General features: G+C 37.0%; 1 protein-coding gene across 4 annotated transcripts in view; it reads right to left on the bottom strand.

The window, feature by feature from the left end:
• Positions 1-22,752, bottom strand: part of DENND4A (DENN domain containing 4A) — a 59,181-nt gene that overhangs the window by 3,972 nt on the left and 32,457 nt on the right. The window contains exons 15-32 of one of the 4 annotated variants that reach the window (XM_050903677.1): positions 17,761-17,894; positions 16,747-16,882; positions 15,928-16,134; positions 15,694-15,822; positions 15,282-15,426; positions 13,042-13,161; positions 11,313-11,453; positions 9,289-10,382; positions 8,169-8,379; positions 5,327-5,421; positions 4,110-4,285; positions 3,860-4,006; positions 3,190-3,400; positions 2,685-2,939; positions 2,037-2,154; positions 1,855-1,881; positions 1,174-1,336; positions 129-193 (exon numbers count right to left, since the gene is read on the bottom strand). In XM_050903677.1, coding sequence (XP_050759634.1) covers positions 129-193; positions 1,174-1,336; positions 1,855-1,881; positions 2,037-2,154; positions 2,685-2,939; positions 3,190-3,400; positions 3,860-4,006; positions 4,110-4,285; positions 5,327-5,421; positions 8,169-8,379; positions 9,289-10,382; positions 11,313-11,453; positions 13,042-13,161; positions 15,282-15,426; positions 15,694-15,822; positions 15,928-16,134; positions 16,747-16,882; positions 17,761-17,894 — 3,574 coding nt within the window. Of the gene's footprint in view, positions 1-128; positions 194-1,173; positions 1,337-1,854; positions 1,882-2,036; positions 2,155-2,684; positions 2,940-3,189; positions 3,401-3,859; positions 4,007-4,109; positions 4,286-5,326; positions 5,422-8,168; positions 8,380-9,288; positions 10,383-11,312; positions 11,454-13,041; positions 13,162-15,281; positions 15,427-15,693; positions 15,823-15,927; positions 16,135-16,746; positions 16,883-17,760; positions 17,895-22,752 lie in introns of those variants that run through there. The other 3 variants (XM_050903678.1, XM_050903680.1, XM_050903679.1) reach the window with 3 other exon arrangements.

Genomic DNA, 22,752 nt, shown 5'->3' on the forward strand with positions numbered 1-22,752 from the left:
TAGAATGGCACACATCTAGTCTACAGATCTGGTTTTTGGGGGTTTGGTTTTTTTTTTTTTTGGAAGCTGAAAAACTAAGTTGCATACATTCATCATCTATGCTTATTTGAATAATTTATAAAACTTACCTATATCAATGTTATCTCTTCCTAGGGCAACAAGTGAAAGAAATAGTATTTCTCTGTAAAGGCTCCTGAAATTGTAAAAAGAAATGTCAATTTATATACTGCAATAATATACCACGAAACAGTCTATATTAAAAATAGATTGAAGCATTTAAAGATTACTTATTTTAAAAAAAGAGTGGCATTTTGAACATAATTCCTGATTGCCATCTCCAAAATGTTGTCATTTCTGACCTCTGGAGAGTGCCCTGGACTCCCCACATAGGGACATCACTCGTGGTGGGTCCTTAAGGCGTCCACTGATGTGCTGGAAGTTGCACCAAGTGCACGCAGAGTGAAGCATGCGCTTAAGGCACTCAACCAAATTCCACCAAATTTGACAAACAGGTAAGGAGCTTGCTTTTCTGCATTTCTACATTATCTTGAAAAAGCAGGCAGACAAGCAAATAAACACTTTGTCAATACTCCAGCTGTTGAAAAGACTGCTACATATCCTGTTATAAATAAAAATCAGTAAATCCAGACAAGAAATATAAATGCATAGGAAATAATTTTCACTAATTCCACTGCTAATGGAAAAAAATTCCTAAATATGAGACTTAACCTCTCTTCTTACCTCCTCATCTGTTCTCTACTGGAAACTTAAAAACAAACAAAAAATCCACCCATGCACCCTAGGAGCACCTACAAGCGTAGGTTTTTTTTATTTTAAAAAACCCACTAATATGTAACTAACATCTAATAACAAGATATACACACATATATACGCTCCCTACTTGGTATCGCATCATTGAGAGGTAAGAAGAAAAAGAGGTGGCTGTAAAGGGGAGAGGGAGAGGAAAGTGAAAAATAGTTTCTCCAATTTTTTTCTGAAATAAGTTTGTGAAAATTATCACAAAAAAGAAAAATCACTTAGTGATAAATTGGAGAACACTGCTGAAAAACGGTGCTTTTTTCCTTAAAAAACACTCTATGAAAATATAATTCATATTACAATAGGCTTATTGTTGTCCAACCTTGCTCCAGTTAGGCATGTTCATATTCTTACCGCTGTCTTTTAATGTGTGGCCATTTGTTCAATCTCTCCAATATTTGACTCATTGGTCCGTACACATCATTCATCTTAATGCTTTTCACCATACTTCTCAAGAGCTCCTGATTAAAAGATTCATCATCTTTTTGCAATAAATGGACCATTGGGTACTTCTGGGCTGAAAAACATTAGAAATGCTGTAAGACTTATTATATTCTTTGTGTAGCAAGTAGAAAGTTGTTAAAAAAAGGTCGGAGGCTACACAAACCATGAAAACACTGACATATATGTAGTGAACAAAGAACAATAAACATCAAGTCAAAATAATATCAACGTAAGAAACACAAAAAGCACATAGGAGAAAACTCAACAGCTGTAATGGGTCATGAGCTATTTTCAGGCATATGATCCAACACTGGCAACAAAATTCTTAGTAAGCAAATTTTAAAAATAAGAAAACGAGCTAAGTGGATGAACTGTCAATATAAGTTCAGTGTATCACTGAAACATACTCCCTCTTATTCCTCCCTTCCCAATGAAGGAAAAGCCACTGGAGATACTGGTCAATGATTTAAACAGATAGGCTGGAAAACTAAACTTGTTCAAGCAGTTTACTGCTAAGCATACAACCACCCTCCCTCCCTCCCAAAACAAGTCACACAAACTTAGAATAGCAACACCAAACTTAACACTCACTCTCAAACAAAAGAGTGCGATTTTGACCTGCAAGACAAAAAGTAGTATGATCAAAAATCAGTTATGTATCTTGCATGAACTATCCACAAAGACATCTTTTTTCAAAACACATTCTTCAGTTGCTCAAAATAAAAACTGTTCTTTAAAAAAAACTACCAAAAAACACAAGAAACAAAGCTTACTCTGAGCATTCCACAAAATATACAGAGGCTGCCTTGGATCCTGATGCAATTTCATATTGTCCCATAGCATCTGAATAAGAACATATTTACTGTCCTCTGACATACAGTTTCGCGGAATCTGAACAGGAGAATGTATACATAAAGATATTTTATAATAAAGTCATGACAGAGGACTTCTGTATTTAAAATATATCTTCACATCTATAGGCCTCATAGTAAAAAGCTTTAATATTAAAACTGCTATAAAACCAGAGAAACCTAAATCTGAACAGGATGTCAGTGACATAGCAAATGAGTATTTTGCATATCTTCCTACAGTCCTAAAATCATAACTTCCTCCTCCTTCTACTGCTTAACTAGTCATCAAACTGCAATAAAACCAACTAGAAACTTATCTTCTTTTTAACTGAGAATCACAAATTACAGTGTGACTAATAAGAGCTAAACACTTATCCCACACAAGTACTGCTGAGCCCAAGTTTCGGAGTTACGCACATTTTCCTTCAGTTGACACATTCTTCACCAAATCAGGACTGGGCCCAGCATATTCTAAGACACATTTCTAAGAGTTACTGAATTATCTAATGATTTCCTATGTGGGAAACCAAGCACTGCTCATATGTCAATATTTCCTAACTGATTCCATACCTTGGAGTTTTTATTACAGTGCTCAGAAGACAGTATTAATCCTGGTAAGTTGCTGGGCAAGTCCAAGCGTCTGAAATACCACACCAAATTCCAGAACACAATAGGATGATGATCTACAAAGTCCGCCACTGTTATTACATGATCCCCTTCATTTTCAAGTAAGCTCTCAAGCTCTTTCCATACCACTAGAGGACTGAGATAAGGAACCGTTATAGGATCAGGACTAGGTAAGCGCCATTCTAGGCCCAAGGAATCCTATGAAAAAAAGAAAAAATGCCATTAGTTGGAATGTAACTATCTTTACAAAGTCTTATGAATGCTTTTGTTCCCTATGAGACACACCAACATCTAAAAGCTACAATTAATATCAGTTTAAATAATAAAACCTAGTATTTCTCATAATTTGGGATGGTTAATTCTGTTCTCCTAATTAATGCTGTTTCACATTTCTCTAATCTATCGCACGCTTAAAAAAAATGACATTTAAGGTAGAAAAACTACACACTGTTGGTCCTTGCAAAGTAGCAGGCAGGCTACCAGTAGGAATGATATGGCTGATCTTCTGGTTTTCCTTCTCATCTTCTTCCAATGGACCAAAAGTACTGATACTCCTTGCTACAGGGTGACTTGTACATTCTGACCCAGAGGTATTTTGTCTTCTTCCTGAGGGAATCTGGATACTTCTGGCACAAATATTGTCATGCTGCTTAGATTTGCTAGGGGGAGGGGGGGAAAAAAAAAGTTAAGAATCTCAGCTTTTTGTTTTACTCCGAGTGCTCAAACATGTACACAAACAGACAGAAATAAACTGGAAATAATCAACCTGACACCTCAAATTCTACCTTGTCAGCCACCACACTCATTCATGTAACAGTGCAAGTTTTATTCACCCTTGCACTGATAATGAACACAAACATCCTAAAAAGAGTTCACAAAATTTGCAGAATTACAGATGCCTACATGAATTTTTATATTAAGGATGAAACGGTAAACACCATGCTGAAAAAGCATGATGTGGCCAACTCAGAGATAAGGGAGAGGCAGCAAGGAGATCCTCTCTCAAATCAATTTCTCCTCTTCAGAGAGTATCTTATTACATTTATTTCTGTTGGTAAGGAATACACGCATATCCACAGAGAACCTGAGTAATTTCTATGCAGAAAATGCAGGTTTACCTATTTGAATTTATATCCTCTTGAACAGACATTAGAGACGTAGCAAGGCCAACAGTAGCTGCAGTGTTACAGGATTTCCCGCTCTGATTTGAAAAAAGTGATGGGAACTGCATGTTTTCTGTAGAAGGGCTGGACTTCAGAAAATAACTGCAGGGAAAGCAAAAGCTTAACATTATCTAAAAAAAACCCAAACAAACACTTCACAACTATGAGCATTCAAAATTGAGGAAAATTCAAATAATGTTATTACCGTCCAGGTCGCCGGAGATCTCTGATTTCTATGCTTAAAAAAGGCAGAAATAAATTGCCACAGAACGGACACGTGGTATTGAGATTTGAATCATCTGCTGTCCAACCTGCCATGATTTCTTCATCATGAACCAAACAGTCACAAGTTCGACATCGTGAACAGCTTGAGATGAGGACCTGCACGCAGCAGATAACAGAACTCCACTATAACACATTCTCAAAACTACTCTTCTTTTACAAAGCAGTTAAAACTATAGCCAAAATCTTTGCCCTTAAATGAATGCTACTCACCACTTGCATACAGGTTCAGCCACATATCCATTCCCAGGCTTTAGAGGTTGGAACATTTGGGTTTAAACTTACGTATTTCAGAACAACTATTAAATCTTAAATCCAAACTGCATTAGCAGACAGCTGATATGGTAAATAACTGGAATGAACACTGTCTGAAAAATTCATTAAATCCAGGTCTTTATTCTATTGTAGCATGTAGACTGGGATCTGGAACTAAGCTCATGAAATATAGTTTAGCTAAGTGGGTTAGGTGATCCTTTTATGGCTTCCCAGAGTAAAACCAGCCAGTTATTCAATAATATTTTTATTAACAATAACATGTCATTTGTAATCTGTTTGCAAACATATACAGTACAGGAATATTTATGCAGCTACATAAATTATTCTTAGAATTTAAACACTATTCTGTAGTGACTGCCAGTATAATAGAAATGAGGGGGAAAAAAAAAAGATGAAAATGACCAGTCATTAATCCAAATCCACTGAAACAAAAAAAAACCGAAAAAAGAAAAAAGAGCCACCCAAAACCAATGTAATAGTGAAAAGCAAAATGATCTTACTAGAAGCTACAACAAGAAATAGCTAGTTATCTATTCTGTATTTTTAAATGTATAGTGCTATTTAAGACTTGGTATTTTCACTTTAAACAAATTTAGCTGTGCAAGTGATTTAGATGCCTGAATTCAATGGCATCCAGTTCTCAAACTCTTGAGAACTGCAGCTTTAACAACCAAAAGATTTGGCTGCAATGAAGACATTTCTAGAGCAGGATTTGAAACGAAACCTACCCTGTCACAGAAATATTATTCTATCTTTCAGTGGATTAGTTTTAAGCTTTGAACTTTAACAGAGATTCAGATACCATTTATATTTAAAGACATATGCTTTTAGCATATCAATTAAAATCAATAAATCATCCTGTACCTCCATGGCGTAGTTCTGAAACACACTGGTACTACTTGTACTGCAAGAAGATATCAACTCTGATTTGTCAGGTAAAGGGAACTTTGAAAGAGAACCTATTAACAGAAGAAACCAAAGTATAAGTTATTCAGAATATGCATTTTTAGTAAACTTTTTCTGGTCAAACAATACTGCAGTTATAAAATGCGTGATGGAAGATGCAACAAATCAGATATACTCAGACAGAAAGAAACATGAAGCTGGAGTGTGAGGCTGCTGTCTGCCCGGCACCAACAAGGGCAAAAATAAAATCTACCAATGTAGAATTTCTGTATGTTCTGTATTCTTCTTTTACAACAGTTGGTAGCTTCTATGACGGATGCACTCGGCCCCCCCTTAACCAAACTAGCAGTAGTTTGGTACAGGCTCCAAAGGAGGTAAAGGCCTGCGCCGTAGCCGGGCCAAGAACTCCTCTAGGAAACCCACAACGGAGCAGAGCGACACAGTGAGAACAAAGAAAGTTGTGGGTACAAGGAGTCTCGTGCACACCTCTCCCATTGTACACAATTTGACCAACCACTTTATCCCATAAATATGACAGCCCAAGTGAGCCTGCTTTGAGCTCTCCCTGTTAGGCAGCGTGGCTGCATGGCGGTCATCTCCCCTTGAGCTGGAACGTCTCTCAAGGTTGTTCCTCGAAGCAATGAGATCTTTTACCAACAACAGATTGTTGGATGAGCCCAATTTGAGTTTTCCCTGGACGGCAACTGGACTGCACGCCAGGCAACTCTCCCCTTGAGCAGGGTCGCCTCTCAATGTTAAGAGATATTAGTCGTTTAGCTTAAATAACTAAGTTTTAAAAGAGAATTAATCACTTAGAGTTATAATGTTGTGTGATTTAGTACGCTGTTTGCTTAGCTTTACTTAGCATGAGTAGCTAGATTTGCTAAACTCGTACTGAAGGTGTACCTACTTAGTCAAAACAGGGGCCCTCCAGAGCCAGCATAAATCAGAAAATAAGGATGTTTCAAGGCTACAACCATCACCAGCAGCTGCAACCCGACAAGATAACAGCCCGTCTGGAGACAGTGAAGGAATCTAATATGGGGTCAGAAGATCTCAGACCAGAATCACTATTGGACCAAGGGGCACATGGAAGGCGTGTGAAGAGAGTGCGAAGAGTGTGTGAATAGTCTGTAAGACTACAATTGCCCAGGGATTTCTTTGTTCAGGTCGGTCTCTCCCCGGGGGCACCCAGCTCAAGCCAATCCTGCTGCTGTAGCACTCTATTAAATTATTTATTTTTATAAGATTTGATGCCTGAGATGCTGTTTCAGGAAACCTAGGGTTCGAACTTTGGAGCAAACTAACACCGGACACCTGAATGGAAGGTAAGTGATTAATAGCATGCTAAACTTTGAAATCCTAACTAAGTGATACAAAGGATTGATTGTGCCCATATAATTCCATTAGCCATAAACTGTTGACCAAGTCTGGGACTAAGTCTGGATCCAGCTGCACCTAGAGGACCTAAACTCCTCTGAGAAGGAGTTTAGAAAGCAAGGGGGTCCATCCTGAACCTCGTGACTCAACGGGAGGTTTTCCTTATGCTCTGTATCTCTTCCATTAGACATAAACCGTTGCCCAAGTCCGAGACTAGGATTGGATCTAGCTGCCCCTAAGCTCCATCCGGAGTTTAGAAAGCAAGGGGGTCCACTCTGAACCTCATGACTCAATGGGAGGGTCTCCCTTACCTTTTTGCATCTCTGGTCTCTGTGTAAATCATTCTAAATCGATTCTAACTTGATTCTCCTTTGTATGTTTCTTCCATGTAGTAAGTAATAGAGTGAACCTTGCCATTGAACTCTGGTAAGTCGCACTTCTACAAATTCATGTTAAAATCACTTTTGCTAATACCTTTGATGGCGATTCTTTAAGTGATCTAAAACATTCCTAAATTAGGATCCGCGACAGCTTCGAAACATATTTTACAGATTAAGTAGTTCATACCCACACTTTCTGTCTGGACAAAAACTAGGGAAGGGTAAGAAGTGCTGCTTGTAACTGCAGATATCCCTGACCCTTCTCTTCGCCGCACTAAACGAGCCAGGCTCCCCTCAGCCTCAGGATGCCTCAATCTCCTGGCCATGACGGCAGCCTCCGCTGCCCCTCTCCAGTTCCTCCACATCCCACAAACTGGGGAGCCAAATCTGGGCATGCACTTCTAGGTGCTAAGTGGAGGGATCTAAGCAGACAAATCTTCCTTTCATCCTGATTCTGCTTAGGACAGTATGTACTCTCCATGACGACAGTAGTACAGAGATTGATACAACAGTCACTACCAATCATCCAGCGCAGATTAGGAAAAAAACCCAAAGTCTGTCCGATAATCAGCTTCAACAGTGGCTTATAGAAAATGATAACAATTTTTCAAAAAGGATTTTTACTACATTTAGAAAACAAAATCAGACTAATAAAGTTACCATTTGAAAGTTTTTATAGATGTTTTCTGGAGCTGTACAGCTTACACAAATAAAATGATTACATGAATACTGAAGGATCCAAAGGCTCTCTTATTTGCATAGCTGTAACATCCAGAAACTTATTCAGGGACAGGATGTTACTGTGCAAGTTATTCCACAAGAAAGAACACCCAAAACAAGGTTCTACGACAAAAATATCCATAGGTATGGACATATCTGTATGAGTAATAGTGGACAGGTAGGAAAAGAAAACTTGACTTCTTTCACAAAAAGGACTAATGACTAGGATGATCCCAAACTGAGAACTATGAAAGAACAACTTCTAAAACTGGAGTATTTTTGTTCAGATCAATGAATACAATGCAAAAGCTGTCTCTTACCACACTGGTCAAATTGTTTTGATGAGCCATCGTGGGAAGCTGAGCTTTCTAGGCTTGTTCTGCTGAGGCCAATTCCCTTAATTTCTGATGTGGTATTCTCCTGAGGAGAAGCACTTTCAAAATCATTGCAGACATCTTCATCCGTTAGAGAAGTAGATTCTGAGTCCAGAGCTCCAAGAGATGAAACACTTGCTCGATCTGAATTTTGATCCTGAGAGAAGAAAACAAATTCCACTGAGAAAAGGAAAGGAAAGCAAAAATATTTCTGAAAATAAGAGGCAGCCTTCTTTGTCTCCGTAAATTCAAGGCATGAACTTCCCTCCTTGGAAAATCATTCAGCTCAGATCTGTATTCAGAACTGATGTGAAACAAGGCAAGTTTCACTCAAGGTTAAATAGCTACATGAGGACTCTTTTTTAAAGAGTCTTCTAATAAAAATATCTAAATGAAAACTTAAACATTTTAATCCTATAACTTTTTCCCACCATTGCTATAAAAGTTATCAGCAGCTGTAGGAATACATTAGGATAGGCAAGGCAACATTAACACTTTAGTTAATTAGTCTCAGATTGGTTTTATGCACATTAGGACAATACACCAACAGCAAACTGCATCTATTTTCATTCCCAAGGACTGGGAACAAAATGAGTTTTGGTTTGAGTTGGTAGCAGCAAAGAACATTCTAACCAAATTACCCCAGTTCAAAATTAGCCTTAAATCACTTTGGTAATCAATACAAGCAGATTTCCCTTTTTTCATAAAAGCAGTAAAGACTTAAAAATATTTTTTGTTTACTTAAGTATTTTTTCTTCAGGTAATAAGGGCAGAGCAGTCTTCTCTGCCCTGTCAACACACTACGGCATACTTATGATGTCCTATTAAATATACTCTGAACCTGTGCTAGACCAAAACTTCGCTTGATTCAGGACAATAAAATTAGGGTTCTGGCAATTCAAACATGATTAATACAACTTAATGCATATAGTCTACCATGATGCATGTCATTCAAATGGGGGATTCATCACATAGGAGTCAGTGATTAAACCTTTACAAAGCCTTTTCCTTAATTTATAGGAACTTAGGTTTTGTGGGGGGGAAAAAAGTAATTATAAAAATTTACCTTTGAGGATGCAGCATACATTGTAAATTTTGAGTACCACCTGCTAGCTTTCTCTGCAACTCCTTTTCCAGCAGAAAACATGCTGCTTTTTAGAACATCAAACTTAGGCGTTAACAGCGTATCCAAGTTGAATGACGGTGAAGACACAAGTGTTAACGTACTAGTCGCTTCCTGTGGCTGTTCCTTTGCTGGACTGTTTGGGGAATAAGCTGGGGAGGACCACAGCCTGTCTCTTGGCCTTTCTTCATTTTTTGCATGATAACTCTTGGATTTGGTAAGACCTGATGGCCTTGGGGAGTTTGGGGGAAGGCTGGACCTCCTACAAGGTTGGATTACTGTTGGGCTCTTTTTATTAGCATTTCTGTCATCATAGGGTTTTTGCAACTCAATGCTTGGGGCACGACTTGACAAAGGGCTGCTCATATTGTTCATGTACATGACTATTTCTTCAGCTAAATCTCGTCTTGCAGATGGAGTAGAAACACTTCTATCATCATCCTCCTCATCATCCTCTTTCTGCTGTTCTGTCTCAGCAACCAGCAGAGACAGTGGATCAAATCCAGTTTCAACATCTGTCTTTTCAACTGGCTTTACTGGAAAGCTGCTCTTTCTTTGCAGCTTTCTAGATTTTTCACTGGAGGATTTCACTGCTGTAGATGTTTCAGGTTCTGCATCCAAGTCTTCCAGGTCAAAGATAACAGGAGACTCTGTTTTATCTGTAAAACTGCAATCAAAAGCTGCATCTTCATCACTAGATTCTTTCTCCAGGCTTTCTCTTTTAGATCCTAAAGAGGAAGTTCTGATATTAAGAGTTTTTGGCCTTATGCTTTTCTGTAATGCACTAGATAGGATTTTGGCATCAGCTCCTAGTTTTTCAACAATTTCTCCAGGGTTTGCTTCCTGATTTATTCTATTTATCATGAGTCCCACTAGGCCATCTCCACTCAGGTTACGGTTCCTGCTTTCCCATGGTATCTCCCTTAAGTCAGGTTCTACTGCGCTTTTATGTCTCTTTCTTAAGGATTTACTTTTTATAACTTCTGCTTCACTGGCATCCTCAAAAGATGATGTAAACAGCAATCCTACAGAACTCTCTGAAAAACAGATGAAACAAGGTGCTTTATTTCTTGCTATGCAAGAAAACTAAACAAAATTACAAAAGAATGCAAATTTGTCTCATCTTTCAAACAGTTTACAGAATTCCAGAGATGGAATTCACTATGTATTGTGCTAGTGGTTGAAAAGTTGAGTTGACCATGGTCATAGCTTTTAGGAAGGGTCAGACAAAACATTTGAAAGGGAGTCAAATCATACAACTCAAGTACTTTGAGAGACACCATCAAGAAAAGTCTCAGAGGTATTTAGGTTCCTCTTTTGGAGACATACTTCATCATTAAGAGGTTTGAAAGCTAGGGACAGCAAAGGTACATAAGAAATGGCAAAAAAGCACAACACTTTCTAACCTGATGAATTAGAAACAGAACCAACAAAAGGAGTTATTGTTAGAGAAATCTCCATTGTTTTGCCAGAGCATAAAGCTGCAGACTTTAAAGTATGATCTTACAGTATTTCAAGCACAGCTGACAGTATTATAATAACCAGATTTGACATTACTAAAGACTTGTGAAAATGCCTGAAAGATTTTTTTAATTGTACTGCACGGAAACCTCTTGTCCATCCTGAAGGAATTTATTAGTTGATGGAGGTTATAAGAAAAAAATAAGACCTGGGATTTTGTAAGCAGATGTTAACTGTAGCCAAAAAAAAGGTAAACAAGAAAAACATCTGGAAATGCAGAATATTCAGATGCCTCTCCCTGACACAGCATACGCAGACTCTAACCTAAACTCACTCCCACGAAGTTGCTCCTACGAATTTCATTGGCCACTGCCATTACACCAATAAAATACCGTAAGTTTTGTGGACAACAGAACTCAGGCACACTACTTAGAGCTCCTGTTAGAAATGGAATATATACAGACAAAACTGCACAAGAATCAAAATCTATTTTCTCTTCCACTTACCTGTACTAGCTTCTGCTATGGTATTGTCAACTGTACCGTTGAGCCGCACTATACTAGAAGCGGATTTGGCGTTACTTGAGTTCTGATAATTCAGTTTAGGTAGGCAGTCACCACTCCCTTTTGCACTCTCCACTTCAGACACTGCATATAGAAAAGCACAGACAGTTCTTTAAAATCAAAGCAATTTAATTTAAATCTCAGGTTTCCATTACCTATTAGATGCTTTATGCAGGATTAAGTCACAGTATGTTGTATATATCCCATGATGCATAGGCTGATATCTACTTGGGCAGAGGTTTTCAAGCTGGAACAACGGAACTATGGATATTTAATTCCTGGCATTACTTTTATAACTGGAAGTTCCAGAAGCTTCTGTACACAGAGTCCAAGTAACCAGTACTTGCATACCAAAATTTGTGGTGGTTGTGGAGACTAAGACCACCCTTGTTCATTTGCAAAGGATAGGCATAAGAGTGTTTTCTCCTGCCTTTGCAAGAGCTCAGGGCCAACGAGCCTGTCTTTGTACAGATCTCATTACCCCCATGACCATGACTACACAAGAGAAACAAAGCAAATGTTACAGTATTTATATTCACCTGTTTTAAATATGAAAGAAATTCTGTTGCAGGTGACTACCCAAAATAGACAATTACTTCTCTAAAGGAATTCAAGCAACTTAATATTCTCAAGTTGTATTCAAAAGTGCAAAACATTTTCAGCACATATTACTATAGAGAGCCACAAGCTTGTCTTAATTATGGCTAAAAATAATACAAGCTTCCAGCAGAATTCACATTTTCTGTGTCCTCACAAGTTTCATTAAACCTAAATAACCTGCCTGCCATCTTACAGGTATGTTCTTATGACCATGGGTAACACTTACACAAATTTTCAAGCAAACTGAAGAAAAAATACTAATGCTAGAAGGAAAACTGTGGTGAAAAGAAAACACTGAAGTAACATTTCTGGTTCCATACTTTCTTACACTTTTACACCACTTCCACTTGACAAGGGGATAGTTAACTCAAATAGTAGGGGAAAGCACACTGAAAAATTTAAATAATGATATTATTAGGAGAATATTTATTATGAAGAGTATTTTCAATTAATGTATATGGGAATCTATGGTACTTATACATTTTTACTACACAATCTGATCTGCTATATGCTTGCATAAAGTCTATGCTGCTCAACTGCACTTAAGGGAATCATGAGCAGCAGATGTAAAACCTGAAGGGAAAAAAAAAAAAAAAAGGTCCACAGCAAATCCAAAGCCTTTCTCATGTCTGAATGCATATCCTGAATTTTGAGAATGCCAGGGAGCTGAGTAATTTAGACCTCTCTCACAGACCTGCAAAAATTCAGCTGTTCTCTTACAGGATTTATAAAGAGAACAGACTGGTAGAAAAGGCTTTCCTGTAGATTATGCCTATAAAGCAATTTAATTTTTTTAAAAGACAAAACCATTAAGCTGTAATTATCTTTAAGCCTGTATATTACCATTATCACTTATTTGAAACAGAGGAGGGAAAAAAGAACTGTAATATTAAAAGTTAAACCGTTAGACATCCAGAAAATTACATTTAGAGAAAAGAACTTAAGGCATGGGCATAAACTGGCATTATCGCATACACTCACTGTAAAAAAAAATCAGCTGCCCCACTTAGCTTTTGCTGAAATCCTTATTTATCCACAATGAACTAGATATCTGTATTCACAAGATACATACAAGAACTGGAGTCACTCTCTCTCTTGTCCTCTTTTTGTTCTTGTATATCTTGAAGACAAGTTTTCCCTTGCCTGGCTTCTTCTTTGAATGATGTGTTATTGCCAAAGTCTGAAAGTCCCCCTATCATAACAAGGCAATGACAGAATAAAGATGATAATGGTATTTAATAGTGTGACATTGTTAAACAGAATAAATTGAATATCCACAGTAATTCAAAGGCCTCTTATCAAGTACATTCCAATTAACAGTGAACATTTTACCACAAAAAAAGTGAGAAAAATGATTGGCTTTTACAGTATAAACATTGAAGCGATGCTCTACAGGATGAAATTAAAGGGGTAATTTGCAACATTTCTTTTTAAATACTGTACTAAACCACTGCTTGTCTTTGATTCTGTTGCCTGGTTTATTTGACCAAAACGTCACATCTTTTCAAGAACTCTAAGAGGCATCTAAACATGGTTTCATTTTAGCATAGTATGTTTCTCAGAGTTAATGCATGTAATTCTCATGGCTTTACCCTAGAAAGTAAAAAAATTGAAACAATGTAGCAGCAACCATGACTTTGTTTGCAAAATAAGATTAAAATAAAAATAACCAACACCACCCAAAAAAACCCCTGCAAACATTCAAGCCACTATCTGGTCATTCTTAAGACAAAACACTGCCCCAAGTGTAACTAATACAGTCTGATTGATAGATTCCAAGAACCAAATTTACTTAACACTAACATGGTTGTTCCTCTTCAAGGTTGTTACAAAGCATTAGCACCAAAATAAAGCAGATTAACAAAGCAGCAAAGAAAGTTTCTGTTCACTATAAATACTACGCGAGCACTTCAAGCCACACATTCCATGTCCTTTGTCCAGGTCCACCTGAAGTCTCCAGCAGTCCCACAGCATCTTTAGGGGGTTTACTCTCATGCAGTTTAGGAGATAACAGTAAGCACCTGTCCAGGATCAAGAGGGTACCACATGGCTGAAAGTCAGCTTCTTTCCCTCTTTTCCCTAAAGATGCTGCACTGAATCTCTACAGAGAGGGTAAAAACTTTGTTGCTATTGTAAAGATAACAAAATATTCTGGAATTTATGGAAAAGTTTTTGGGATTGCCTGAAGAGTCAGCATGCATTCTAGCTATGTGCTTTCGTGCAAAAAAATCTCAAAAAATCAGATGATGTCAAAAGCAAATACCATTAAATGTATAAATGACAGTTACTTAGTAAAGGACTAATTACGCTTCCTTAGTTTACATGGTCTGAGTTGCGACCCACATTGCTAAGCTCTTATATAGTGCTTTGCACAGATGGGCTTCAAAACAGTTGTTTATCAGGAAGGTCAGCTTCATGAAGAACAGGCAGAAATAAAGTAAATTTGTTCAAGGTCATCCAGAAGGCTAGTGACAGAGCCAGAAGTAGGACTGTAGTCTCCTGAGTCTAGGAGACATACTCTAGCCATAAGGCCATCATATCTATTCTGTTTGTCAGGGCAAAGATTTATTTGTACATATTTGGAATCATAGAATAGCCCTGGTTGGAAGGGACCTCGAAAGATGATTCAGATGATCTTCATACATTTATACATGTATATTGTAAAGGTCTTCCAAGATCAACTACAACTAAACTAACTATAATGCTGGTACTTTAAAATGTACTATCTTGCTTTACTAGTAGTAAGTTATAAATATCGTGGAAAGTAATACCTACGAAAAATACAAACTATAGGTAATCACCGGCATGGTAACATAGCCATTTGAACATCACATAAATCTTTACTGGAAAGAAAAGGAAAGAAAACCAAAATTTACAGGCTCAAATATTGTACTTATATTCTAGATAAAAATAAGTATGATCATTTCAGTTGGTTGGCAGAACCTGCAAACAGTACTACAAACTCGAGGACTAGTTCTATTGCCTCTTAACTAACGTCAAAAAGGGGGAAAACAAAAAAGGCAAGGCTGGACAGAAGTTTCTGCCAGTTATGAGACTGGCTATTGTATGAACTAGGACAATTATCACATCGATTTCAGGTTCATATTTTGTCTCCACAAAGAGCTGATACAACAAATAAAGAGCAGACTATTTTGGATTCAAAGACAAAAAAAGCTGTTTTTTAAAAATTATGCAAGGACTTTTTTTTTCCCTCTAAAACAGTTTTATCATCAAATTCACAACAGAAAGCTTTTTGAAATAATTTTCTTATCAGCATGAAAATAAAAAAAGAAGAGGATGTGAATACTCTACCAGGAATGGCTGTATGCGAAGTGCTTGCTGGTAGCTTTTTCAATGCTTTTTTAAACTGTGCTATTCCTAAAACAACATTTCGTATTTTCATCCATAGGAAATAGCCACCTCGATTGCTTGAAGGCCAGGTACTTTCCAAAACGGCCTATTTTGGAAATATCAAAGTCAAATAAAGTCATCTTAAGGAACAGTCAGGTGTGAAATCATTAACTTAAATTTCAAATTGGGTTACACTGGCAGTTATAACGTAGACTTCTAAACCTACAAAGACAACACAATTATTCTGTCTTGTATTTCTTCCAGCTACTAGAAATGACAGAATTACATCTTAACTGCTCCCTTATTTTGCTTGTTTCTATTTGCCTGGATAAAAATGCATGGTTTTTTCCCCTCCTCTTTCAAAAATATTTACCTTATTGTAGTAGCCATAAGTAATGGCATTAGGGTCAACACCAGCTTTTTGCATTTCAAAAAGCACTCTCACTGCTAGCACAGGCTGACCATACTGTCCACACAGTTGCATGAGTACTCGGTAGCACACCTGAAAATACATGCAAGTTAGTACTGTGCTTCTGTAGTTAAACATGTACTCCATTCAATAAAACCCATGGGCTATTTCTGGAATTCTGGGGTTGACTTATTTTACCTCATCAGGTGGATCTATTTTTTTGGTATGCATTTTTTGTAGCACGTCATATGCAGTTCTCAGAGCCCTGACTTTTGAATGGCACACTTTCACATATGCAGGAAGGCAGATAAACCAAAGACCATAGCAGTGACGTAACAAACACCTGGACCACATCTGTGGTATGGATGAGTACTTCTTAGCAATTTTATGTGCAGATTTAATTTCCTGTAAAGAATCATAAAGATTATTTGGGTATATTACATACACATTACACAAACCTACATGTTAACTGAACATGTATCATTACACCTACAGAAACTGCAACATTAATACAAATAACATACTCAATAAAGTGAGAAAGAAAATGAAAGCAGAGTGAGTGATACCAAAAACAGCTGCTGTGCAATATTACCCTCCTAAAAACTTGCATTTCTTTCAATTTATGTCTATTAATTTTGGTCTGCATTTTTTGTAAGAAACATTTGAACGTTAGAGCCCCTCTTAAAGCCCTGGACAGTGAAAAGCAATCAAAAAGTGGATGTGGAAGCCGAACAGTTTATGCTCATGGAGAACAGCGTGAAGAACATGGAAGGTATAGGGACAGCACAGCAAATGATAATCTGTATACAGGGGCCCTGTACGATACGGTGTAGGCAAGAAGCACAGGTAAACATCCAAAGAACAATTAGCATGGCTACCCTATAGTCACCATATCAGTGAAGAACCATTAGTTAGGCTGCAGCCACTGCCAGTCAGTCTTTATAGCCAAACTCAAGACGAAGGCAGCAAGCTGTCACTTTCCAAAGCGCCTCATGCTACAAGAATACCTGCAAGTACCTGTTTAGTTCTTCTGAACATTGGTGATGGGCTGTTGGGACTACTGGATTTTGAGGACAGTTTGTTATTTGGTGCTGTGAGAAATCCTTCAGGTCGCTCAAACAAATCTAGTTTTAATACTGGAAATCCATTATAGCTGTAAAAGAAATGTGTCACAACTCCTGTAAGGCAGTTCCAAAGTAAACACGTCACATAATAGCAAATGAAATCAATTACACAGTTGCACTAGAAGCTACACGGGAAATAGAAAACACAAAAGTAAACCTTTAAAGACACTGTTGACAAAGTGGTTTACTAATCCATCTGCATGATTTCATAAGCCTGCACAAACAGTCTCTTAACCTGTTATTTCAGTGTAAGCAACTTAAATTGATAAATACATTTGCTTTCATAGCATTTTCTTTAATTAATGTGCCAAATGCATTAGTATTGATTCTAGTTAATAAAAAAAAAAATAATCTGTGTGGCTTAGTCCTTAGCGAGCACCACATGACAGAGGTTTATAAAAATCAATATGAACAATATCAATCTAAGAGATTAAATTAGATTTAAAAATGTTTCTCAGAATTAATGAAGAAACCAGTAGACAAACTCACTTGACATAATTACTAAATTAGTAACACCAGTTTTCAGTGATTCTTTGAAACGTACTCTCTCTTTCCAAAGAGTACCTGCAGCCTGAATCGTTATCAGTAGTTGCAGCAGGCCAGCAGATTGGGTCCATTAATTTCAATTTTAACCTTAAAAAGTGTCAATAGCTAGCACAATGTAATGTGAACACACAGCCAGCTTTATTAAGTATTATTGCTTCTGTGTGTAGACACACACACACAAAATCATTAAAACTTCAAAAGAGCTGGCACACTAGGCATTTTACATACACGTTTTTTCTTGAGCAACATAAAGGGACAGGAAAAGTCTGTACTTCGTGGCTATCACAAGAACCTAGAAACTAAACTCTGCAAGAGCAGCTGTTAGGATTTTGGCTAGCATCCTACTGTGTCCTTAGGTTACCTGTATTGTAGAGGGTGCTCTTCACCATTTGGCAGATGAGGGATCTCAGGTGGTGTTATGAAAACTGTATGCTCACTCTTGTATGACTCATCCAGCTCTATAAGTCGTGTTTCCCCCGTTTTGTCCATATCTACCTGGAGAAGTTACGTTAAAAGAAAAAGTAGTTACTAGTGGTGTTGTATTTTCTGCTGTTACAGCTATATGGTCAAGCAGAACAAAGTTTGCATCAGCATCAAAGAACTACGTCTTAAAAGTCAGGTTGCCTTGCAAAGTTATAATGAGAATAGTAAGTGTTGCATCGTTTTTGTAAACTTTACCCCAACATAATAATCAATGTTTAATGATATACTCTGAACTGACTGTTTTCAGGTAGATATTATAAGTAGTTGTACAAAGAGGTTAATCTTTCTGAATACAACCATTTCTGGAACTATGTTTCCAACCACAGCAGTAACTTGAAATTTATTTTTAAATATGAAAAGAAGAGCTATTTTTCCCTCTATTTTAACCACTGAAAACAATAACAAACTCTATCCAATTGTCTGATGTATACAGAATCTACAAACAACACTATATAGCAATTTCAGTCACTTACATAGTCATTAAGGTCATGCTAGTTTGCAGAGATTGCAGAAATACACATGCATTCAAAGAGATAATGGAATAAAAACATGTGATCTTACTAAAATTAAAGGGGGATAGAAGTAATTACTGTTTTTTTAGAAAAACAGTGATCTGAAAGGTGAAGGGTAGCTTCATGATTTTTTTTCTCTTTCAGGTAACTCAACAGCTGTACGTGTGAAAATACAGCAAATACTGTGTGGTCCTGTCCTCTCATAGCTAAGACAGAAATTCCGTTCATGGATAACAAAGGCAACTTGTAATAATACTAGCATTAGGCATAAATTATGACTGCACTTGTTTTGCTTTGAGCCTTGTAACTGGCAATTTGACCATAAATTTTTGCTTTGCTAGCCTGGCTGTTGCAGAGAGGAGGAGAAATTTGCACTTCCCAGATTAATGCCTCTGCTTTAAAGAGAGGAGCAGAGACATACTCCAAGGTTCCAGGCAAATTTCAAAGCATCAAACTGCAGCATCAAGTGGGAGAAAACTGTCCAACAATTTTACTGGAAGCATTTCATTCCATCACTTGAGACAAAAAATAAAGAACCAAAGCAAAACTTGGCCACCCAAACGATATTGGGAAACTATAAACTGTTTCCCTTTGAGAAAAAGAACAGATGAGCCTTTAACTTGCCAGCTTCCTACTGCTACTGTTTGCATTACAGAAACCACTAGGAACAGAGCAAATATAACATGTATTACATTCCACCTGAGAGCCTTTACTTGCTATTTGTACTGATACTTGTATTGCTTTGTCTCTGATCTTCTGTCACCAGTTGTGTGTCTTCCAATACCTCATAAGCGCTGCTTCTGCTTGCGGCATGAGACACGTCTCCATCTCCAGAGCTGGCACTATCAAAAACTATTTACTTCATAGCGCACAGAACACGCTTTTTATTCACATATTGATAGCCCCAGTGTTCAGCTCAAATACTGTCACAGTTTACATTTATAGCCATTATTTAAATGGTTTAAATGGCAACCAAATTACAGCCAAATGGTACATTATTTCAAAGAAATGAATAAGCAACCTGTGGAACCCAAGGATGCCTGTTCTTCATGCCTTAAGAGTTTAGTAACAGAGAATTAATGTACAAAAAGAAGCATATTCCACAGTTCCCTCCCTCCAGTGAGGTGGAAATGTATGAAGTAGTGTCAATAGAATTCCTGAATATTCAAAATTTGATAAACATACAAAGAGGTGTTCTTAATTACACATTTTACTGCATGAGACAGATGGAAAGTATTAGCAAATTGAACCAGCCTAGTAGCAAGAACATATGGCTCCTGAAAAGTAGAAATAAACGAAACCTTACTTGGCAATTTAAATACTTCTAAGGATGTAAAAACCCCACAGTTACAAGTTTCACCACTGAAATACGATAAAGCCAGTAGCTTAAATATGTATTGAGTTGAGATAATTTTTGAATTCCTGGAAAAATGAAAACTTGTGAGACAATTACACCATATCTTTCAGTAGACAAAATGGGTAATCAATTACAATCTTTGCTGCTGCCTAGGATAAAATAACACATAGAAGAGATTACTTTTCAGCTTAAACTATTCTTATAAATTATTTGAGGCAGGGCTTAGATTATACTTTATAGATAACTAATTTCACAGTACATAAAATTTGTCTCAATCCAGTGGCTTATAACTACCCATAAGAAAGTGTTGTATCATCTTTCAACCCATGACATCACTCTTTCATACATAACCTTTCAGGTACTGGTTCACCTAGTGAAAGACATTAATATATAAATAAATATTCACTTTATTGGAATAATTCAAATCTGATATCTGGTCAAAGTAGAGCATCTTGGCTAAAGCTCTAGTTCGTACAACAGTCCTTGGTATTCTTCAATATCTTTACTTTGTATGTTACTGTTAAGCATAGTATCAGAAATAAGAGAAATCAAGAAAGAGAAGATAAGGCAAATATATCATTGTTCAAAGAAATCCTACGTGGGAACCCATTCTCTCATGTCAATGAAAACCTAGTTTCACAAGCAATTCTAAAGCCATGGCAAATCTTAAATGCATAGTAATTCCAGTGCCTCAGTTTCCCCACAATTATCACTGGCATAGAAGTAGTTGTCCCATTAATAAAAATGAACGAAATCCTCACTGACAGAAATAGAAGTTGGAGAAGTACAAGTGTTTTCTGTAAAATTTATTCTCATGGCACTGCCATGAGCATTTTTTTTTATAGTGGAAAGGAGCTGCCTGTGGCATCAACTAGCAAAATAACTGGCATTAGAACAGATGAGTCTGCTTCAGCTGTACAAGTGGCTACTGAACCTTTTAGAAAAGGTGAAAGCTCCAACAGCTCCACAGATTATGTGCAGTCTCGCAGTGGCATCACCAACCTAAGTATTACTTTTTCAGAAGAACTGTTTGAATTCCCAGGCGAGATAACTTTAGCTGGGGCATCAACTTCAGTGCCCTCATAAACCATTCTATAAAATGAAATGTAACAGACAGAATCTGACACTTACATAGTCACCACATTCTGAATAAAAATCCTATTTAATATTAGTCAGAGAACTAACCTGCAACACAATGGAAACTAAGTACTGCTCAATTGTGTTTAGTCACTGGGGTATGCATATTCCTGTCTACGAGACCTCCCATTTTTAAACACTAACTGGCATACAGCAAAGCAAGCGCTACGTGTTGAAGGCTTTTTAACTGAACTATAGGATAATCGAGTGAACATTACAGAAATGTTTGTAATTAAATCAATTTACAGCCCACGAATACCTGCAACTCATGCTGTAGAATTGTGAAGCACACTTTTGAGAACTACTACTAATAAAATATGGAGACTAGCAAAAGCTATAAAGAGCATTAAATACCATTAGACCATGCTTTTATATTTCTCTCAAACTTAACTGCTTTCAGATTTGTTTTCAAAACAACTCCTTTTAGCTCTTCTGCACTTTCATAGCAGAAATAGCCACAAATAGAAACTGTAAATAGCAGTTTTCATATTCTTCAGTATTAATTCCTGTGGAACAAACAGCAGGTGACCTACTTTACAGGAAATCCTAAAGAACTGTGCATTACTTAAACATCAGTGTCCCAGAATAGAGTATTACAGGTAGCCAGTAAGATGACAAGTAGGTGTGGAATTTCTTATAATATTCATAAAAATTTCTTTCATGTTACAATAGAAGCAAACAGGGATATAAGATTGTGGGTTTCAGTTCAGTTCTTCTGAAAACAAAAACTAATGCAAAAAAAAGATTCAAGCAGCCTCAACACACTTCTGTAGACCCTCTTTGGAAACACAATGAATTTTCAAAACCTAATATACCTGTACTTTTTAGAAAATTAGTTTTCACAGTGCTCACCGCTATACTAATGTGGACCTTTCTTATACATATCTTAGGATTTTTAAAAATCTGAGTGATACTTCCATGGAAGACTAAAAAAGAAATCCACTTTGAACTGGGAAATCCAACATTCTGTGAGCTCCAGTCCAGCAGAAGTTCTAAGCTTATTTCAAGAAAAACACCAATTGCGGTCATATTGCACTTTCACACTCCTTGTCACATAATCCTTAACAATTGCCTTTCCTTCTCATTACAAACGAGAGAATAGCATAGCAACAGATAGCAAGGTATTCCTTTACTGCAATGGAAACACGACGGTAGAGTAACAGAACCCACAAAAAAGGTCAGCTTACGCAAAGCTTGTATGTGACACACAGTAACAAATCTTGCTTACTTTAAGAACCCATACATTTCATATCCACCAATATTTGATAACAAGGTCATTAGAATATATTCTTATCCAAGAGAAGAGTGTCAATACAAGCGCTATATTTAAAATATTTACATCAGCAAGCTCGTTTTGGATTGAGGGAAGCAAGTGACAGTAGTATGAAAGGAGAATTGATAAAGATTCGTTTTAATTATTTACTTTTAGTACGAGCCTTCTAAAAATTCTCTACGAGTAACTAGAGAATTACTATTAGAAAGAACTGGCCAGCACATGGTTTAAAAAAGGTCAAGGAACCTTCTATTTATAATGATTAAAAAAAAAAAAGAGAGACTGCCTTATATCTTTTAGCGTGCTGCTCATCAACCCCATTCCTAAGTGGCTACAAGAAATATTACACAATCTATTAAAATGCTTGTAGTTTTATCTAAGGAATATAATTCTCCGATAAAGAAGCTCAAAGTTGCTACTTTACAGTCAGAATATTACACTTCTTACCATGGGCCAGTATTTCAGAAGCTTACATACATGTGAAAGTTAGCACTTCTAATTTGTTCTCACAATATTATATTTACACTTTCAAGAATTTGAAGCAGAAAAATGAAACAAAGCCCAACAAAAAAGGAAAATGGAAGGTTCCAG

This window comes from Gymnogyps californianus, chromosome 11 (assembly GCF_018139145.2).
Source record: "Gymnogyps californianus isolate 813 chromosome 11, ASM1813914v2, whole genome shotgun sequence".
NCBI classification, from domain to species: Eukaryota; Metazoa; Chordata; class Aves; order Accipitriformes; family Cathartidae; genus Gymnogyps; species Gymnogyps californianus.